At 41.5% G+C, this 19,137-nt stretch overlaps 1 protein-coding gene across 2 annotated transcripts in view; it reads left to right on the top strand.

Moving 5' to 3' along the window:
* The window catches only part of chchd6b (coiled-coil-helix-coiled-coil-helix domain containing 6b), a 39,694-nt gene extending 20,811 nt beyond the window's left edge, over positions 1-18,883 (top strand). For both annotated transcript variants that reach the window (XM_019881387.1, XM_019881388.1), the window contains 3 exons: positions 846-916; positions 8,113-8,248; positions 18,544-18,883. In XM_019881387.1, coding sequence (XP_019736946.1) covers positions 846-916; positions 8,113-8,248; positions 18,544-18,567 — 231 coding nt within the window. In that variant the 3' untranslated portion in view covers positions 18,568-18,883. The remainder of the gene's footprint in view (positions 1-845; positions 917-8,112; positions 8,249-18,543) is intronic.
* Positions 18,884-19,137: the final 254 nt, after the last annotated feature.

Raw genomic sequence — 19,137 nt, 5'->3', positions numbered from 1 at the left:
CAGTTATTTGTTTAAAGATGAGAATGCTTCCTTAAGACTGTGTGTGGGACGATGACAAGAGGGATGACCCAAAACGTGTTGCAATGGCATTATGATGTCCACACGGGACACCGTTTTGGAATATTTTAAAAATATTGATCAGCACCATTTAAATTTTAACTAATTGTAACTGATGATGAATTTTATTTTATTTTTTATTTTTTTTGAGGGGACATAGTTTTCCTGAATATTTTGACAGAATTGTACAGCACATCACATCTTTTGGTTAATTGACTGTAATGGTTGGTTACGTTGTACAAGATGGAAAGTGACTTTGAATTTTTCCTTGGAATTGCATTCTCTTGAGAGTGTTTAAGGTTCGAATGTAGTACATGAAACGCTGCAACCGCTGATTACTCCCGTCGAGGAGGCCTGCGTATGACCTTGCCCGCATGGCATAAGCTCTTTCTGTGCAGTAATTGCAGTTTAAATGCCACTCTCCCAACATGAAACAAAGCATTGTGGCCCATCAGCTGGCCATCGGCATTCCCGTTTGCTGGTATTGCTGTGGATTCAAAGGTCTCCAATTTAGGGAGCATTTGACATTTTTCAGGATGCGTTAGCATTTCGCTTATCTTGTTACCTTATTAGTGCTCAAATATTAAATTATATCATAAAACCAATTGTCATTTCATTCATTTTAATTTAAACACGTACGGTAATATTCTCTTATGTGCAATAGAAGTTGCATTATTAAAAGCTGCGTACGCAACGGTGATTTCAGAAGCAGAATATCAACAGTAATTTCATATTCCCGGGTGTAATCTGTTTCTCACACCTCTTTATGTCTGTGTCTTTGCCTCAAGAATCTTGAAGCTTACAAGCAGACGGCTGAAGAGTACAACCAGGCAGCCACCAAAGCAGAGGCTCACATCAGGTAACTGCTCTGACTTAGGTTCTCAACCTTTTACGGTAGGGCCAAATTTGGTGATTTTTCTATATTAGATGGCTCAGTAGATAGATTTCGGTTAGGTAAGTACATTTCTTGAATACCCAATCCTATTCTTTGGCTTGTTATTCAATTTCCTTCGCTGGTGAAGAATATTATTTCTTTGCTCTGCAGAGAAGCTGACATGATACCCCAATCTGTGAACCAGAATGTACATAGACTTATTGAACTATTTCTAATTTTCAGCATTGAATGATTCCTGTCATTTGTGTCTTTTGCTCAGAGCATTTAAAATGCCAACAGAGTTGGTCTTTTCAACGGTTGAGTCAGTGTGAAGCTGCAGTCTGCTGATGGAAAACACAAACAGCATGATGTCCCTAAAAGAACATGTTTTCCTGTGGGATAGCAGAGCTCAAAGCTCACCTGCTTTAAAAAAAAAAAAAAAAAAAAACAAAAAAAAACTGTTTTATCCACTGTTTAAACTGCTGCCAAATTGGCACTGCCCGTCTGCAGGCAATGCCAGTTTTCACCCTCTTGCCTTGTCTAGCCATTTCTGGGAAAGAAGAGAGAGGCCAATCCAGTTCATGTTCCCTGTTTCTGTGTATGTGCCAATGATGATCGTGTAGCAGCTAATAAGCAGAAATCTATTTGTCCATAATCCTCCTCCGATGCAATGTATGCCTGAAAAAAAACGGAGACAGGAAATCCACTTTAACATTTTTGCATTTCATTAGCATTCATGACTATTCACTCAACTTGACCCATTGTTCGCACAATTCAAGCCCAAAATTCGGTCCACACGATTACGTTAGGCAGGTTTTGTTGGGGTACTGTTCATTGCTGTATGAAAAAAAAAAAGGTTACAGGATCAGTTGAGTGCAATTTTACTGGCAGTTTGTGTCACCACATTCTTCAGCTTATTATTTATTATTTTGCAGTGTCAACGTTGACAATCTCGCATAAGGGCGCACTCTGTATTCAGGCGCCTGTGTGCTTGTCATGTTCTGTCTGCATTTGGTCAGCATTTCATTGTGCCGTGGTCACTGTCATTTCACACTGCACTGACCATCCAGTAATTATTCTATTTACTCGCCGCAGAAGGATGGGTGAAGTTTTGAAAGGCTAAGAAGAGCGGTATTCTCCGTAATTTCTTCTGGCATTGTGTTGGCCTCCATTTCCAAGTTGTGCTCTCAATTCATCTTTTATAATGTCATTTTCACTTGTCAACATTTTCTTTCTCTCTGCTGCTCCCATTTCTACTTGGCAACTGTTTTTTTTTTCCACTCAAGCTGTTTTTTAAAGGGTCTGTTTCAAAAATAATGAAAAAAAATTAATGTGACAGGCGACTCAAAAACATGCCAAAAGAATTTTCAGTAATTATAAACTCTCTCCTCGCCATTGACACTTTTCCATTGGCGTATGACCAAGTTAACCGGTGTTCAAAGCACGCCAAGCCAATACCGTATGGTCCGCAAGTGGCCAAGCAGTTTCATCATTGCCACATTTCTGAAACATTTGATGAGACAGAGCTAGAAATAAGAAAAAAAAACAGTGCTGCTGTGTTCTAACTCTGGATGCTGCAATATTTGCTGCAGCACTCAGTTTTCTTGCTGCCTTCCCCCCTCCCCCTGTGAAAAATTTCCCTTCACTGTGACCAACAGTCACACGCAGAGAAATAATACAAGAGATGCTTGTCCTCTTCCATTGATGTTTGTTATTAGCGTGCGTTTTTAGAACTGATGCATTCAATGAGGCTTTGTTTTCATCAAGTTCCTTGCTTTGATTTAAGAGTGGAAAATCAAAGTGGGAGTAACAACGCATTTGTTCACCTATGTTGTCAATTTGGACGAAACTTGGCCAGGAAGATGAAATACTCCAGAATAATGCACTTTTTTTTTTGCCCCTAAAAAATTCATCACAATCAGGGGGGCATAATATAATTTCTTTTAAAGTAGACGTATAATCTCGTTAAAAAATGTATCTGGATCCAGATGACTTTATTGTGTGCAATCACTTGACAAAATAAGATTGAGTAAATTCAACGGACCAATATTTTTCAGTGCATGCAGCTATTGAATATTTTAGTATTTGAATATCCATCCATCCATCCATTTTCTGAACCGCTTTATCCTCACAAGGGTTGTGCTGGAGCCCATCCCAGCTGTCTTCGGTCAGTAGGCAGGGGACACCATGAACCGGTAGCCAGCCAATCACAGGGCACACAGAGACGAACAACCATCCGCAATCACACGCACACCTCGGGACAATTGTAGAGTGTTCAGTCAGCCTGCCATGCATGTTTTTGGAATGTGGGAGGATGCCAGAGTACCCGGAGAAAACCCACGCAGGCACGAGGAGAACACGCAAACTCCACACAGGAAGGCCGGAGCCGGGATCGAACCCATGACCTCTGCACTGTGAGGTCGACGCGCTAACCACTGGGCCACCCCCTCATTTTCTCTTGTGTATTCAAAATAGTTTTTTAACCCTGCAAAAATATTTTCATGTATTGTTTGGTAGGCTTTTATTCTGCAATTCGGCTTCGCAGTGCATTGGAGGCGTGTTACCGTCATGTGTACAATGAACAATTCTTGCGGCTGGCCTGACTTGTCTTCCCGTCAGCAAAAGCACCTTCATGCGGATTCATGGCAACTTTTTTATTGGGTGTGTGTCGGTAGCGCGTCTCAGAGGTGACCGCCACCCTGAAGTACTTCACCACATTGCCCTTCAAAATAACACACACACACACACACACACACACACACACACACACACACACGCTGTGTTGTATATAAAAAAGATAAGAATTATTTTGGGGAAATTGGACATGTACAATTGTCACTGCGTTTCATAACGGATGACATAGAATGCTTTATATATCTCAGCAACTTTTCGAAGGCACTGTTCCAAGGGTAGATGCTTAAAATCCAGCGTCAACCCATGGAATTGAAATGCTTGACAATAAAAAGGCAAGTGATGCCAGATAGTCTTGCTCGCGTCAGCCACAATTTGAGTGAGTCGTTCGACCACTGAAGTTCTGCTGATTGAAATGTTATCAGCAAATAGATGTCACACGCAAACAGGCGGGCACACGTGCACCTTATCTTGTTCCTGAATGTCACCTGTTTTAATGAAACCCTCTTCTTATCCCCTTCCATCATCGCACTTCCCTACAGTCCCTCAAAGTGAGTTTAGTGGGGATCAATCAGCGCAGCTAACGGTGCAAATTGTCCTCCTACATTGCTATCTCCTTTCCGCACTCCTACGGTCCATGAGACATCCATATTGTCGGTTTTAAATGCCTTAAGGGTTAAGTTAGACCCCCATTGGACGTTTAAATACAAAATGTGTTAAACCCAAAATATACGGCAACACAAACGTAATCAGAAAACATATTAAACTGTGACATCTGCAGTTCCGCTGAAAATGCAGCCACAATAGCAAAACCAAATGACCATAGTTGAAATTAGACATCTCCGACTCTAACAATTCAACTTTGTCAAACTCGATAAAATACAGTATTACCAAATAACAAAAGAAGAATAGGCTGAAAATCTGCTGAAAAGATGTCATATTAAAATGTGCCGCTGCTTGTGCAAAGTTGCAGGCATTTTTTTTTTTTTTTTTTTTTTAACATGCAGCGCACTCCTCAGCAAAACTGCATCACTAATCAATCTGGCCACTCATTCACAATGTTTGCTGGCTTCAACGTTTTAGACCCGCAGCAGAACATTTCTATTACCTGCTCAAATCCTGCACTGGCAGTCTAACATGAGACTTGTTGGAGACTGACATTTAGCAAGTGCATCACTTGGCAAGAGTGGGAGTAATCAGAGATATTTCAGTTGGACTCCCTAAAATAAGTCACTCGCAGCACCCTAACGTACTTTGTGTCAGTTCTCAGATGGCTTTAGGAACTAAGTATTAGCCACTGATGCGATGTGGCGTTTGCGAGTGCGAATTTTAATAACTGGCACGTATTGTTGCCAATGTTATCCTTATGACACTATCGTCTAACTTCCATTCAAAGCTTTGTACAATAAAAGATGCGTGCACCCTAATTCCTTTTAATCTCGCCCGAGCCCTGACATCTTTGATCCTCTCCTTTCTTCCCCTTCACTCAGCGTAATATTAAAAATGGAAGATAGAAAGCCACGGCTTCTGCTTTAAAGGAGCACAAATCCTTGTCATCTTACGTTAATAACCGTTCCCACACAAACAGCACCAACTTAGACAAAGAAGGAATAATAAAATGTTACGCCTTAACAGTCTTTGCCTTTCCCTCTTATTGCTTTATTCCCCAATGTCACGCTTTGTGGCAATTTAGAACCTAAGCTCTCTTTGCATCAACCACACGCTGCCAAGGTGAGACAAATAAGAATGGGGAAACTTTAATGATTGGAGCCTAATCTTTCTTCCCCTAACTCTGCACATATTTATGCAAAACATCACAGGCAGACAGCCACTGGAGTGTTGTTTTGCTTCTTTTTGGTGCAAAATTGTCACTGTCAAACAAGCCCAAGCGGCTAATAGTTTTCTAATAAGAGCTCACCTTTAATTTCAGTCAAACGAGGCACTTGCTGCAGATTAGCGGAGACAATTTTCTGCTTCAGATTCCATTATTAGAACACTCCTGCTGTCATAAAGTTTCTCTTCATGAATAGAGAAAATAATTAGTCCCCCCCGTCCCTCACTTGAGCTCGGATTATTACCTTGGGGCTATTGTAGCTGTTATCGCCTCCTTTTAGTGATTCATTCAGAATGCTGAACAACTGTCAGAATCTAAAGTCAGACATCAAGCCCTGGTGTAATCATCCTCGTGCTATATAAACTCTTCCAAAAGGTTTTCAGACGACTAAACACAAAAACTCCATCAATCAACATCATCGCTGTATTGTTAGCATTAGACCGTGTTACCTTATATCAGGGCTCATCCTCTGCCCCCTCCAGACACAGATCAGATCCTCAACAACATTTACGGCGCTCATCTGCCCGTGCGTTTACAGGTATTCCTGATATCGCCGCAACTGCGTGCGCTTTTGCGCAATCGCACAATGAATTAGATCATTTCTGTAGATGCTGATGTCAGTGCCATCATCCGGTGTGACGCATAGAATGTGGGAGAATTGTCTTGTCTCGCTCTTTCCTTTCATAGAGTCTTCATCTTACGTACTGACGAGAATTGTGATCTTTGAATTCATTGTCATTGAAACATTGCGAGTCTGTCACTTGTTTTTATTATTTTTTCTGTAGAATATAAAACCCTGCTTCCACCAAGCAGTCGATTCCATTGTAAAGGATCCCAAAATATCCTACCCACATCTCACTTTTCAATATCCTTTTGTTGGAGTGTTGTTTGCGGCAGGTAGCACAATATGGTTTACTTGTGTCGTGCTCTTTTGATTACGACTGCAAAGAATCATCACTTCTGTGCTATAAAAAAACTGAAGTGGAAACAGAAAGAAACAGTACATGGCATAACTCTTGGAAAGGTTTCACATGAATGCTAATGTCAAAATAATCTACTCCTGCACAAGTATTTGGAAGACAGGTTTTTAAGCCTTTGCCGGATAATGCAATACTGTACTGTACTCCAGTACCTATACACTTAGTCCTAACTCAAAGTGTTATGAGTGCAAACACCACAACGCATGGTTTTGTAGAGTGATGTGTTTAGCATTGAAATGTTCGACTTTTTACACAGCTGACACAGCTGCATCTTAAACTCACCGTGGAAGAAACACAAACCTGAGCAGGATTTTGTCAATATGGGATGTGCTGAGGCAAAACAAAATGGACTGATAGATATGTGTGAATGCATTCTCTCGCTCTGCATTTCATCATTTGGCATTTTAACACAACAATACCATCTCGCACGTACGTCAGTGCTTCCACGAGTATTCCAATTCCATTTCAGATCTAGAGACTGAGGGTCAGGGCATATGGCTGCCGTAGCTTTTGAGCATACAGCATTTCCATAAAAACCCATTTAGTGGACCGTGTTATATTCGGGAGCATCGTCATTATCAGGGACGTTCAAAAGAACGTCTTTTTTACATGCAGCCAATACCTCACAAACCTACAAATTTACTGTTATTTTCAACACAATTTGTATAGGGTAGCTCCTGGACAACGTCCTTGCTGAATGACCTTGTCAGATGAGGCCAAGAAGTGCATGAAAGAATGTAGCAGATGTGAAGTGCAATTTTTTTTTCCTAAGGGCTGTGCAATGCTGAAAGGGTTTGTCGTTTAATACGTCACTGCCACATTTACCTCCACTCCTCCACCCCTCGCTCTCTTTCTCACCTCCGCTCAGGTTGCACTCACTTCTCTTTTCATGAATATTCTCTCCTCCAATGATTAATTTAATCCTGTTTCTCTCCCCTCCACTGCACACGCGCACACACCCGCAGACACACACGAACGCGCAATGCACATGCCACCGCAGAGCAATTTCTTACCCCTTTCAGTGTGTACACTTTATCTGCCGCACAGACATAATTCACGGGCGCATGCTAACAAATTAATTGTGTGTATTTGTCAGTGAATGCAGGGAGACCTGCGCTCCTTCATGTGTGAAAGATGCATAATTTGGAAATTGCTCCGTGTGATGCCATGAGGGAAGCGCTCCTTTACTCGGAACGCCAGTGTTTGTACAGGCAGATAAGAGTATGTAAATAAATGTTGGTCAGAAGGAAGTCTGCTTGTCACATGACATCAAATGAAGCCACGCAGCTCCGGATCTAATTAAACACAAATTCCACTTGTCACCATTGTAATGAGACAGTGGTTTGTATCGGCTTTTTTCTCTTTACGCTATCGCGTCACGTATCCTCATGGTATCATTTGGGGTAAATGTCTGAATTGTGTCACTTTAACCACCATGTGTAAATCCTCAAAAGTGTGTTCAATCCATGTTTTACTAATTCTCTCACAAGCACACATGAAAGACAATGAGCAACCAAGCAGGTGTGTATTTCACTCGCATGTACTGAGGGGGGAAAAAAAAAGTATGAGCATTATATTGTCTTCTTACGAAAGTGAGAGCGCCAACAAATTGTCACTTAGACAACTTCTGAACTAATTGAGGGACTCACTTTGAAAGGTAGCACACACAAGCCATTTTTTTTCTTGGAATACTCTCCACATGCTGTTGATGTGCGCGTGTGGATGTGTGTGCGCAGGCCCCGGCAGACCGCGTCAGTGTGCACTGAGCTGCAGGCCAAGGTGCTCCAGTGTTACAGAGAAAATCCCCAGCAAACCCTGCACTGCTCCAGTTTGGCCAAACAGTACATGACCTGTGTCCAGCAAGCCAGGAAGGTAGGCGAAAAGCTTCCTGTGTGGGTGGTGGCCTGTGAGAGAAGCACTTTTATAGAAGCTTCATTACTGTCACACGAGTGTGAAAATATATTAACTTACCACAGCTGCTGATTGTTACATATTGTCCGTATTTTGTTTGGGAAATCACAGAACGCTCACTTGATGTTCCCGTAGCACTGATTGTGACCGATATTCTAAAAATCCTGGGTCACATAATTGCGCAAACTGGTTGAAAATCAGCCAAAAAAAGAGTTCATAGATAATTGCGATGTATGTTTGACAAATGCAGACGCGGCGTCGTTCCGTTGGCATGTTCCAGTGGCATAGCGCTCTTGCATTCGCAGTGGGAGCTAGCAGACAAGAACGAGGTTAGCCAAAAGCTAATGAAATGAGGCTAACCCTGGTCGCTGCTAGCCTTAAAGGGGAAGTAAACACCAACATTTTCTTCCCAACAATATAGTCTACACACCTTCACTAGTCTAAAGAAGATTTTCTGATTAATATTACATTTGTGGAATAGGAGTTAAGCAACAAAATTCACCCATTTTAATCCATCTCAGGAGGCAGCCATTTTGACACTTTCTGTCGACTGAAAATGACATCACGGTTGCTCGGGGCTCAGGTAATGACCAATAACAGCGCACCTGTTTTCTCAAGCTGAGTCATAATTGATAATTACCGGCGCCCTGATCAACTGTGATGTCATTTTCAGTCGACGGCAAGTGGCAAAATAGCCGCTCCCTGAGATGCACAAAAATAGGTGGCTTTTACTGCTGAACTCATTGTCCTCAAATGCAATATGAATCAGAGTGTCGTTTTTAGGCTAGTGGGGCTGCATAGAATGTATTCTTGTCAAGAAAAAATTGGGGTTGACTTCCCCTTTAAATAAATTCGACAGTTCAATAATGCCCAAACAATAACTGTGTGCTAATGAAAATTTAATTAGTCAGAATAATAATCACCATGACACTTTACGGCACCTGTGCCTTTACTGTTGTAACACTTGTCGGAATATGCCCACTCGTTGAAGTGTAGAAAATGGCGAGTGATATTTCCACTCATGTGAGAACAAGGATGAAAATCCTTTCAATATTTGCCACAAATCTTTTGCTGCCCAAGAGTCTTTTATCTGTGGTTAGTTGCAAGGGGAATTGCTCATTTGACAGTTTTTAAATCTCTAGCCGCCCATTGTGTTTGGACTTTTTTGATAGAAAGATTACACCCTTATTTGTCTATTGAAATCAATTTTGTCCATTCAGACCTTGAGAGATGCATTCGGCTCCCTCTTGACACTTTCATTATTAGTCTTCGTACTCGCAGCTTATCTCCAAAGTGCTTATTTTTCACCCATTTTTCCATCAAACAAACAATACCAATGACAAAACCCAACGATATGGAAGAGATAAAAGGCACAAAGCAATAGCTGGGGAATTTGGCTGTTTAAATAGTACACAAAATCACGGCAAACACTCACGATAAACGCATTCTGTCTTTTCAAAGCGTTTCAAAGAATCCCACTCGCATGGTGTTCTTTGTGATAAAGCTCTCTATGTATGTTTATAAATACAGCTATTTTTTGGGGGGGAATGGGGGCTGGGTATTCAAATTAAGACTTGATAACGGCGAGCTCTTGTATCTAGCTACATTTCCAGCAAGCAATGCAATGCTTTTGTGTTTACAGTGTACACCATTTTGGGTTTATTTTTCCCCTTTCTCTTTCTTCTATGCACCACTAAAGTAAACAAAGTGGTCGTGATGAAACACATTAACCTCAAACAAACAATACTTTAAATCCTTGCACTATAATATACTTTTTTTTCCCCTTTCTTCAACCAACTACATCCCATTGTCAGTACTACATAGTTCTCAGTTTTTGGAGGTTTTTGGAATGCTTTTTTTTTTCCAAACATGTCTTTTGAAATAAATATATGATTTCCCTTTACAGTGATTTTTGAGAATGGAAGGGGCAAAAAGGTACACCGAACCGTATTGCTCGGTCGAAACAGTACTGAATAGTAGGGGTGTTCCAATCAGGTTCCAACATCAATCATCGATGAATAAGCTTAGCCAATACTGGTTCCGATACCTATTACATGGACTAGCTGCACATTTTCAATGTTAAAGCTGCTCACTAACGATTTTTTAAAATTCATTATTCTGTCAATTATTTTCTCAATTTGACCAATCAGCTAAAAAAAAACAAAAAAAACGAACATTGTTTCAAACAGACAGCGCAGAAAATCCACAGACATATCGAATGATTCAGTTCCCGGTTTGGTCTGTAACGTTCAGTGTTAAGGAAACTGCGACTTTTAGTTGCAATTAATTCTGTAGCCGTACATGAGACAGCAGCCGTGTAATCGATGTGTGTCAGGACATGTTTTACGAGGTTAGACAATTTTTCATGGTTGTCCTTCATGCTGTTATTGTCCACGCATGGCACGGATAATAAATCATTTAAGTTTCCTTAAAATTCCAAAGGACTGGAAGGTCAGAATCGTTTCATTCTCGCCAACTTTTCAACCTTTCTATAGGAGGATAAGCCATGAGATGATATCGCCGTTTTCCAGACTGACTCGCACTAATCTTTTGAACAGTTGGACTTTCAAGTTGACCTTTACGCTTCTGAAGAGTGCGCTATCCTCGGCTCAAACTTAAAAAGATGTGGTAAATGCGGTTAGATTGAAGATATCGTGGAGTAAATGTAAAATGTTGACTGTTTCAAGGCTTTGTTAAATCACAACCAACTTTGGCTCATGTCCATTCTGCAGCCCATCGAATATTCCTGCCGCTGTCACTGTTGATGATTTTTCTTTTTTTCCTCTCACTTCCCATCCTCCGCACATCCATCTAGCCTTATTAAGACCTCTTCCCCCGCCTGTCAATTCACACTTTGTCACATTAGCCAGTGCATTAGTTCTGATCTGCACTGCCGGCCATGGAGCTCTGTCACGTCTTTGCAAGGTTTGCTTAACATGACAGGTGCTACCCGCCCCTACATGCTCACACACACACACACACACACACACACACACACACACACACACACACACACACACACACGTAAGTATGTATGCGTATGTGTGTCCGGTCTGCCTTTCTATTAATAGTTTTGACTGAGCCAGCTGCTTGACACTTAAACAGCACTTACAAACGTATAAAAGTTTCAGTATTGCTACACATGTGGTCAAGATGAAGCACAAAAGCTCAACTGTATGTGATGACGAGTGCCAGATCCTCTGGCTCGATGATGAACTAAAAAGCGCCCTCTTCCATTAATAAAGTTAATTGCCCTTTATTAACACATAGTCGGTTTTATCTATGGGCTCTAAACATTTGATTAAGTGAACTTATTATTGCCTGACAGCGACTGTTGAGTTGATAGCTTCGTACTGAATCCAGTAGGTTTTTTTTTTTAATCCTGCAGCACTAAACAGACTTAGAAAAAAATACCTGGCATGTTATTGAGATGATTATATAATATACAGTGTATGTAAATGACACGTTTTTATTTCTCAGCTATCATTTGAATGTTAAGTCGACACAAAAGCTTATATTGCTTTGCGAAAGCCTGCTGACAGTTTAAAGGCACTGTTCTTGTGTATGCGCTGAAGGATTTTCTAAAGCAGCCAGGTTCTTCTTTGCTACTTCACTCTTTGTAATGAAGAGCAAAATTAAATTATGCGTCGTGAAATAATTATCAGGTTAATTGTCACGTTGGAATTTTTGGGATGAAGAACTGAGAGCAGTGTTTTAGGGAGAATTTCAGGATTATTTACATATAGTGATAAGAAGTCTAATATTGATCAGTGGAAAATCATGAAGCAGTTGAGGTTTAATGACGAATGAAGACAGGTAATGGATGTCCTGTCACTGATCCTATACGTCTCATAAAATGATATTCACCACAAATGCAATTTACAACTCTACCTTTTGGTCATAAGCGTCGAGCATTTTGCAACGTACCCAGTCAGCGGCCAGCTGATTAGTGGCTCAAGAAGCTAATGTGCTAGTAAACATCTTCACTCAGGTCCATTTCTTTTTATTTTTGTTTCTCTCTCTCTATCTCTCTCCTGTGGATATGATATATTATAAATTTCTGTCAGTCACTTTACATTTGTCAAAGAATCTGCCAGTCAAACCAGCATTCTGCTTTCTAATATTTTATGTCATTGTCTGATCCAAGCACGAGTTTATCTCACTTTTTCTGTTCTTTTGCCAATTCACTATCTACAGCAGCCAAGCTTATATTATACTGTATGTCACTCAAAAGTTCTTTTATGTTTTATGATTGACACCCACCCACACACACACACACACACACACACACACACACACACACACACACACACACACACACACACACACACACACAAGCCTGAAACCTGGTCTCTGCTATCACCCCCATCCATGCCTCTCTCGTCAGTTTCGGTCCGGGGTTGAATCATTGTCATGCATATGGGACCTTAGGTATGTGTGTGGTGCGCTTAATGATGCGGTGTGAATGTCAGCTCACTAAAGACATATCAGTAGGTTGTGAGCGTTTTAACTCTTGCACACCTTATCTACATATTTTCATGCCCACTGGAAGGGTTGTTGTGTGCTTGCATATTTAGCTTTGAAAAATGTAGCCACCAATTGTGTCAATTAAGGCATGGAGAGAGAGAGAGAGAGAGAGAGAGAGAGATTTTAGTCCAATGAGATTTCATTTTCTAAGTGTTGCCATGTCAATTTAATCTGCCCAGTACTTCAGAATCAGTAGTGCTAACCTAATGGAACCATATCAGCAATGGAACCATATCAGCAATGGAACTGTCACGGCCCAAGCACTGGCTTTCGATGAAGTCAACGCTTTTCCATCATCTGATTGGTTGGTCAAAGCAAGCCAGCTGACATTCTTTATACTAGAATTACGATATGCTACTGGTGGTATTAAGAAGTAGATTAAGTCAGGTAAGGTGTTCCCCTTATTATTTTTTTAGCAGTTTTATATTATTCAATTGCCATGTGAAGGGGGATCATTTGCACTTTAAAGTGCACAGAACCATTTGCTGCTGTGCTCTGAACTAGTAGCTTGTCTAACCAATTCTCAAAGTCATCAACGTATAATTTTGACCAAATTTGTTTTGACTAACCACGTTTCACTCACCACTCCATTCAGCAAACCTTCTTCCTGTTTGCATTGCCTTAAGCAGTAAGTGAGCTATCTAGCATTGTCTGTGACCAGCCTTTCAAACCAATCAACTGATTTAGACCACGGGCGCGGAGTTTTAAGGTTCCGAATTTTCCTTCTCTATTTCTGCCTTCCTTGCCTCATGAGCATAAAGGTTCTCCTCCACTTTTTCATGTGCTTTTTTTTTTGTCCTTATGCTTTATTTATTTCTTTTTATTATTTTAACATTCGACATATACAATGGGATCTGCATTCAGTGTGAACACAGACTACAGGGTCAACGTGCATGTGTGCGTGCACGTGTGTGTAGCGCGAGCAAGAGAGCGAGCGAGCAAAACAGAGAGAGAGAGAGAGAGAGAGAGAGAGAGAGAGAGAGAGAGAGAGAGAGAGAGAGAGAGAGAGAGATTTAGTTGTTCGTATACTGTTAAATATTAAAGTTAATTTTCCGTCACAATTATGTTTTCCGGAAAGCCTTACTTTCAGACCATGAGTTGAAAGGCTTTTCCTGTCCTCATCTATTCTCTTTCAACATCTAACAAAAGCCCCCATTGTCAAAGTCACATTGAAGAACAAATGTTTCTTAGACCACCACTTACTGCAAGTGTCATCGCCCTCCTCCACAACACTCAATGAGGCTCCACTGCCAACCATTTGCGGGATGCAAATGCTATTGCTGCGCCTTTTAAAAATCATCCACAGGGGCCCACAGCATCTGAGAGACACTTGCCTTTTTATTCCACACTCTTAACCCACTTAAACCCATCAGTCTCCTGGAGGAAGCATTTTGTCCACCCCGGTGTGTGAGCGTGCGCTGGCCTCAGAGATGCGCGATTAAGTGCCACTCCAGTTTTACAGTGATTATGGAATATTTCGCCGCAACAAGTGCGTGGAACATGTGCATTTCTAAATGCATATGTGATGAGAAGTCAAAATTGAATTTCTGATTAGTGACATTCACGGTCATTCATATACAGAGGAACAATGTCGTGCTTGTCTCTAACTTTGGGTGCTAGAATAGCACATAGCAGAATGCGAATGTAAGCCAAAAAAAAAATAAAAGTTTGACCACATCATGGCAAACACTCTTTTCTGCAAATTGTTTTTGTGCGCTGTGAGAAGAAAGAAGCAGTTAGTTTACATAAAATGGTCTTTATTGTGAAGCCGGACAAGCATAACATTTGATTTGTGTGCACGCGCCGGACTCAATAACACAACTCATAACTGGTTATACACTGTATATTTTTGACTCCAATGCTTTCATTGTGAGTCACATCGTAAATGGAGAAAAAAAAAGTGTGTGTGGATGTTTTGAGAGGCTGCCTCACCCTCATTCACTGGCTGTACCCGGTGTCACGTACATCGCTTTTGATGACAGACTGCCGAGCTTCGCTATTACATCCACAGGTACATATGAAATAGTAAATACAGTTGAATATTGTTGTAAAACACAATACATGTATACTGTACGTGCTGAACTTGTTTGGCTTGGCGGAAGCCGACTGACTGGTCCTAGCTTAAAACCTGGAAATGTATTTTTTTGTGTGTGTGGGAGCGCATGTGCATTTTGATTGGCTGTTTCTTAGGCTGCTGTAGCTGCAACGGCGCTGCGGCAAGCTTGTTATTTATTGAATTTCCTCTAAGATTACTGCGCTTGGTAACACACTTGAAAGTAGAAAATTGACCTAGGCAAGCATGTGTGAATATCAATATTTGTGTCTCTATCTCTCTGTATTCCATCCCACCTCTCTGTCATCCATCATCACCAAGGCGACCATCCCGCGAAGGCACAGACCACATCAAGATTAGCCGTTTTCTCCTCCACACACACCCCTCCATCCTCCGCAGCCTTGGCTGAAAGCTATATCATACAGCCAGCTAAACCTCTCGCCTTTTGCCTCTGCTCTCCACTTCCATGTATCGTGTGATCAATTTCCCCTCACCACGTTTCAGCTGCCATGTGTTTTTCTTCATTACATGCCGGACACGCTTTATTGGAGAATTGTGACTCAGCGGCCAAAGTTGTTCATTTACTCATACCGACAGACAGAATTAGTGATATTCACTATTATTAAAATAGTAGTTGACCAAGCATGCTTGCATGTGGTTACAAGTTTGCTTTTTTTTTTGTGCGAGAAATGACAATCCATGCGGTAATTAGCTCTTGCACCTAAACACTGAACCTTTGTCACTTCAGTTACACTCGATTGAATATTAGCAATCTCATTGTAAAGTTCAAAAAAATGAATTGACCAATTTAAGTCTCGGCACCAATGAGGACTAGTAGTTGTGTGTCTTCCTTTTTGTATCTAATCATTGGAATTTCTCTGTGGAGTTTGTGTGTTTTCCCTGTGCTCGTGAGTGTTTTTTTGCAGATACTCCGGTTTCCTCCCATATCCCCAAAACATGTTTCTTAGGTTAATCAAACGTTCTAACAGTCTCCAATGTTTTCCAAAGCCGTTTCCATATTCCATACTTGACAACTTCTCGTCTCATTACATTCGGATCCTTTCGCCCGAAGTGAAAGCGAAATCAATTAAGTCAGTCAATAAAACCGATGCGTGCGTCAAACATACATCCAAATTGATTGAAGAGCCGTCGGTGCTGTTGCATGTAAAGGACAAAACCAATTGACTCTCTTGATGGCCTAACAGCGAGTCTAATCATTGATGACCTTGTGTGTGTTTTGTTAAAAAATAAAAAACGGGAAAAAAAAACCCCACACACAACCATAGCTCCACGATAAGTGTCTGATTGACAGTGTTTGCCTGGCAACTGTCTCTTGGCCTCCCAAGAGAAAGGCAAGCTGAGTGCCTTTTGCGCTGAGCAGAGAAGACAGTTATTGATTTTCTAGTTGTCTATTATTTTTGTTTTTCACAGAGAAAGGGTCGAGTGAGCGAGTATTTATTTATTTATTTACCCCCTATCCCCCCATCACCTGTGTCGGTGTCAATGTCTCTTTATATGTTGCCAAGTGTGCGTTCAGGTGTGCTTGCGCTGTCTCTGTTGCTTGTTAGCTGATGACAGCGGAAGTGTTAACGCAGCCTGCACGTGAATCCTGTTGCTTTGACACCACTGCCGTTTGAATTAGATTTCCAGTCAACCAACACAACAATTCTCCGACACCTCACACCGCTCACTAATTGGATGGAAACTAGCAGGGGGAAGAATTGCCTCTTTGCTGTGTGTAGTTTGTGTGTGGGTGTTTACATCTAACATGAACAAACTTTTTCATCTCCAAAAGTGCTATCAAAGTGAAGTTGTTTTTTTCAACTTTTTAGTTTAATCCCGAATACATCTAAAAGGGAGGCTCTTCATTTGGAAATACCTATGATACTTTATAAAATACGATTCATGTCATGCTATGAAATTTGGACCCCAAGTTCCATGACATCCTAAACCTCTCAACACAATAATATTCATGTGACCAAAGCATTAACAATAAGATATAAGAGTCTAAGCGTACATATCAATCTATAACTCTCCAACACCCCCACAGAGCAATGTGTTGTTTTCTTTCTTTCATAGCAAGTACGTGACCATTATTGACAAATTGTGCTTCAAATGAATGTTGTTGAATGACTGTGACCTTAAAACAGTTTAAACCTAACACCCCCCCGCCTCCCCACAATAGACTTTCACAGTTTTGTTCAAGTGTCTCAGTGTGTGGCGTTTACATAGCAGAGCAGTGTAGACTTTAATCTAGGGCACACCTTTTGAGCTGCCCTACCCCCTTGCTCGAGATGTCGGGCAAAAAAAAAAAACTTCCGCTGTCATTAAATTATCCAAGTGTGGATGGCGAGGGGCCAATTGTGCTCTAGAGGAATCATATTGAGCTGTGTGTGCTGCGGGAGGTGCTTGGGGTCACTTGAAAATCCTGGAACGACTTCATACACTATGCATGAGGCATAATGTCCCATCAAATCGTCGAGTATTCGGGTGAGAATGGTGACTCGCGCTCACCCTCAAATAGAACTGCCTTCATGCAAATACTGCCTTTGCTAGCACGTAAGCAAACAAACACAGTTTGCCTTTTATGTTTCCGAACGCGAGCGGAACAGTAAAGCTCAAGTCCCCTTGTCACATTTGCCGCTCGTCTCCAATTCGGCGGCACAGGCTGCGATGCCCTCGGATGTACTTGGCAAGTAAGCAACTAACCTGCCCGCCAGCATATCTGCTTGCCAGGCGAGCATCGAGGTAGTTTGCATGCCAACTTGCCTCCCCAGCAGCCACAAGCTAATGCTTCACTAACCTTGTCACCCTGCGTCTCCTCCTGTGATTGTGTGCTCGCGTGTGTATTGACACAGGCTGTGTCTAGTCGCACCCTGCAGCGACTGGCTCAGCTCTGAGCAGCTCCTTCTCTGCACCAACTAGCATAATTCTTAATGGTTATATCTCTTTTTTTTTTCCCCCCTCCCGGCTACAGTGGCGTTTTTAAGGTTGAAGGCAACTCGGTTTGGAACTTTTTGTGCCAGAGCAAGTCATGAAAATATGTAATCAATAAAAGAAACTTTTATTACATGCAAAGAGTTGACTGCTGTAAAAATGTCGAGTGCAGCAGTGGTTCAAACCAATTAAACTTTTTAAAAATTTATTTTGTAGCCCATACCCCTTTTCACACTACACTTGCTCAGTATACGCTCTCCCGTAACTCTTAAAACGGATGCATTAATGACCATATAATGTTTTTTTTTTTTTTTCAAGACAATATTTCTTCCGATTATGTCTTTGCTAGCTAACACAAGCATTTTATTTACTGCACAGACAGTGGATCAAAATTTAAACGAAGCAACACTTCACTGTTGGCTATTTTCAGCCTCGTGCTGCTGTGGTTGCTGCAAGTCGGCCTTCTTCATGAGTAGGCCGTCACATCAGTGTGTAGCCATGGACGAACCGTTCAAATAAACAAGTTAAGATAGCCAGAAGCTCTCGACTTTATGGTTGATTTGGTAAGCAGCTGAAAAGCATACTGTGGTCTTTTCGAGCTTGTTTGACTGACCCCGTTTTAGGACCTCCTTTGCACAACCGCATTGAGCACTTGACTACATGAGTTCTTATGCTGGAATCATGTCAAGTTTTGAAACGCGCCACTTTGTTCTTGTGTTCTTCCGTCTCTGTCTTGCAGATTTCACCGACCAATCACGGATGAGAAGCCCCAAGCAAGAAAAGCATGACGAGCAGACGTGAAGAAGAGGGAGCGTGTCAAATCCCTCCAATTCTTGCTTCCCTCGATGCTTTCTGTTAGACATCCATCCATTTATTTATTTAGCCACCACCACTGAAGAGTTTCCCTCTTCCTCCTTCACTCACCATCCTTCAATTTTTTTTTCTTCTTCATTTTTGAGTGTATTATCTTGATTTGTCTCTCTGGAGTGTATGATGCCTTGATTTATTGTCAAGTTGCGCAGGCACACCCGTGCCTTCTCGGAAATAAATCCAGGTGATCCGGCGGTGATGAGACGACAGGTTGTGTGCCTTTGTGTTGTTTGTGAATGTGTGCCTTGGCTGTCTCGTCACAGCATGCTAATAACAACTGGAAATGGGCTTGTGTGCACCCGTCTTACAAGGCCCAGAGGCTTGATTGTGTGCCGTGCTTGTGATTTCATTAAGAGAGAGAAGTGGAGGACCGATGAATGCTGAAGTGAGCGTGTATTAATGCGCGTGTGTGTGTGTGTGTGTGTGTGTGTGTGTGTGTGTGGGTGTGGGTGGGGGTGGGGGG

This window comes from Hippocampus comes, unplaced genomic scaffold (assembly GCF_001891065.2).
Source record: "Hippocampus comes isolate QL1 unplaced genomic scaffold, H_comes_QL1_v1.1 scaffold68, whole genome shotgun sequence".
NCBI classification, from domain to species: Eukaryota; Metazoa; Chordata; class Actinopteri; order Syngnathiformes; family Syngnathidae; genus Hippocampus; species Hippocampus comes.
The sequence above is the reverse complement of the archived record's forward strand: the minus strand, read 5'-3'. Positions and strand labels throughout refer to the sequence as shown.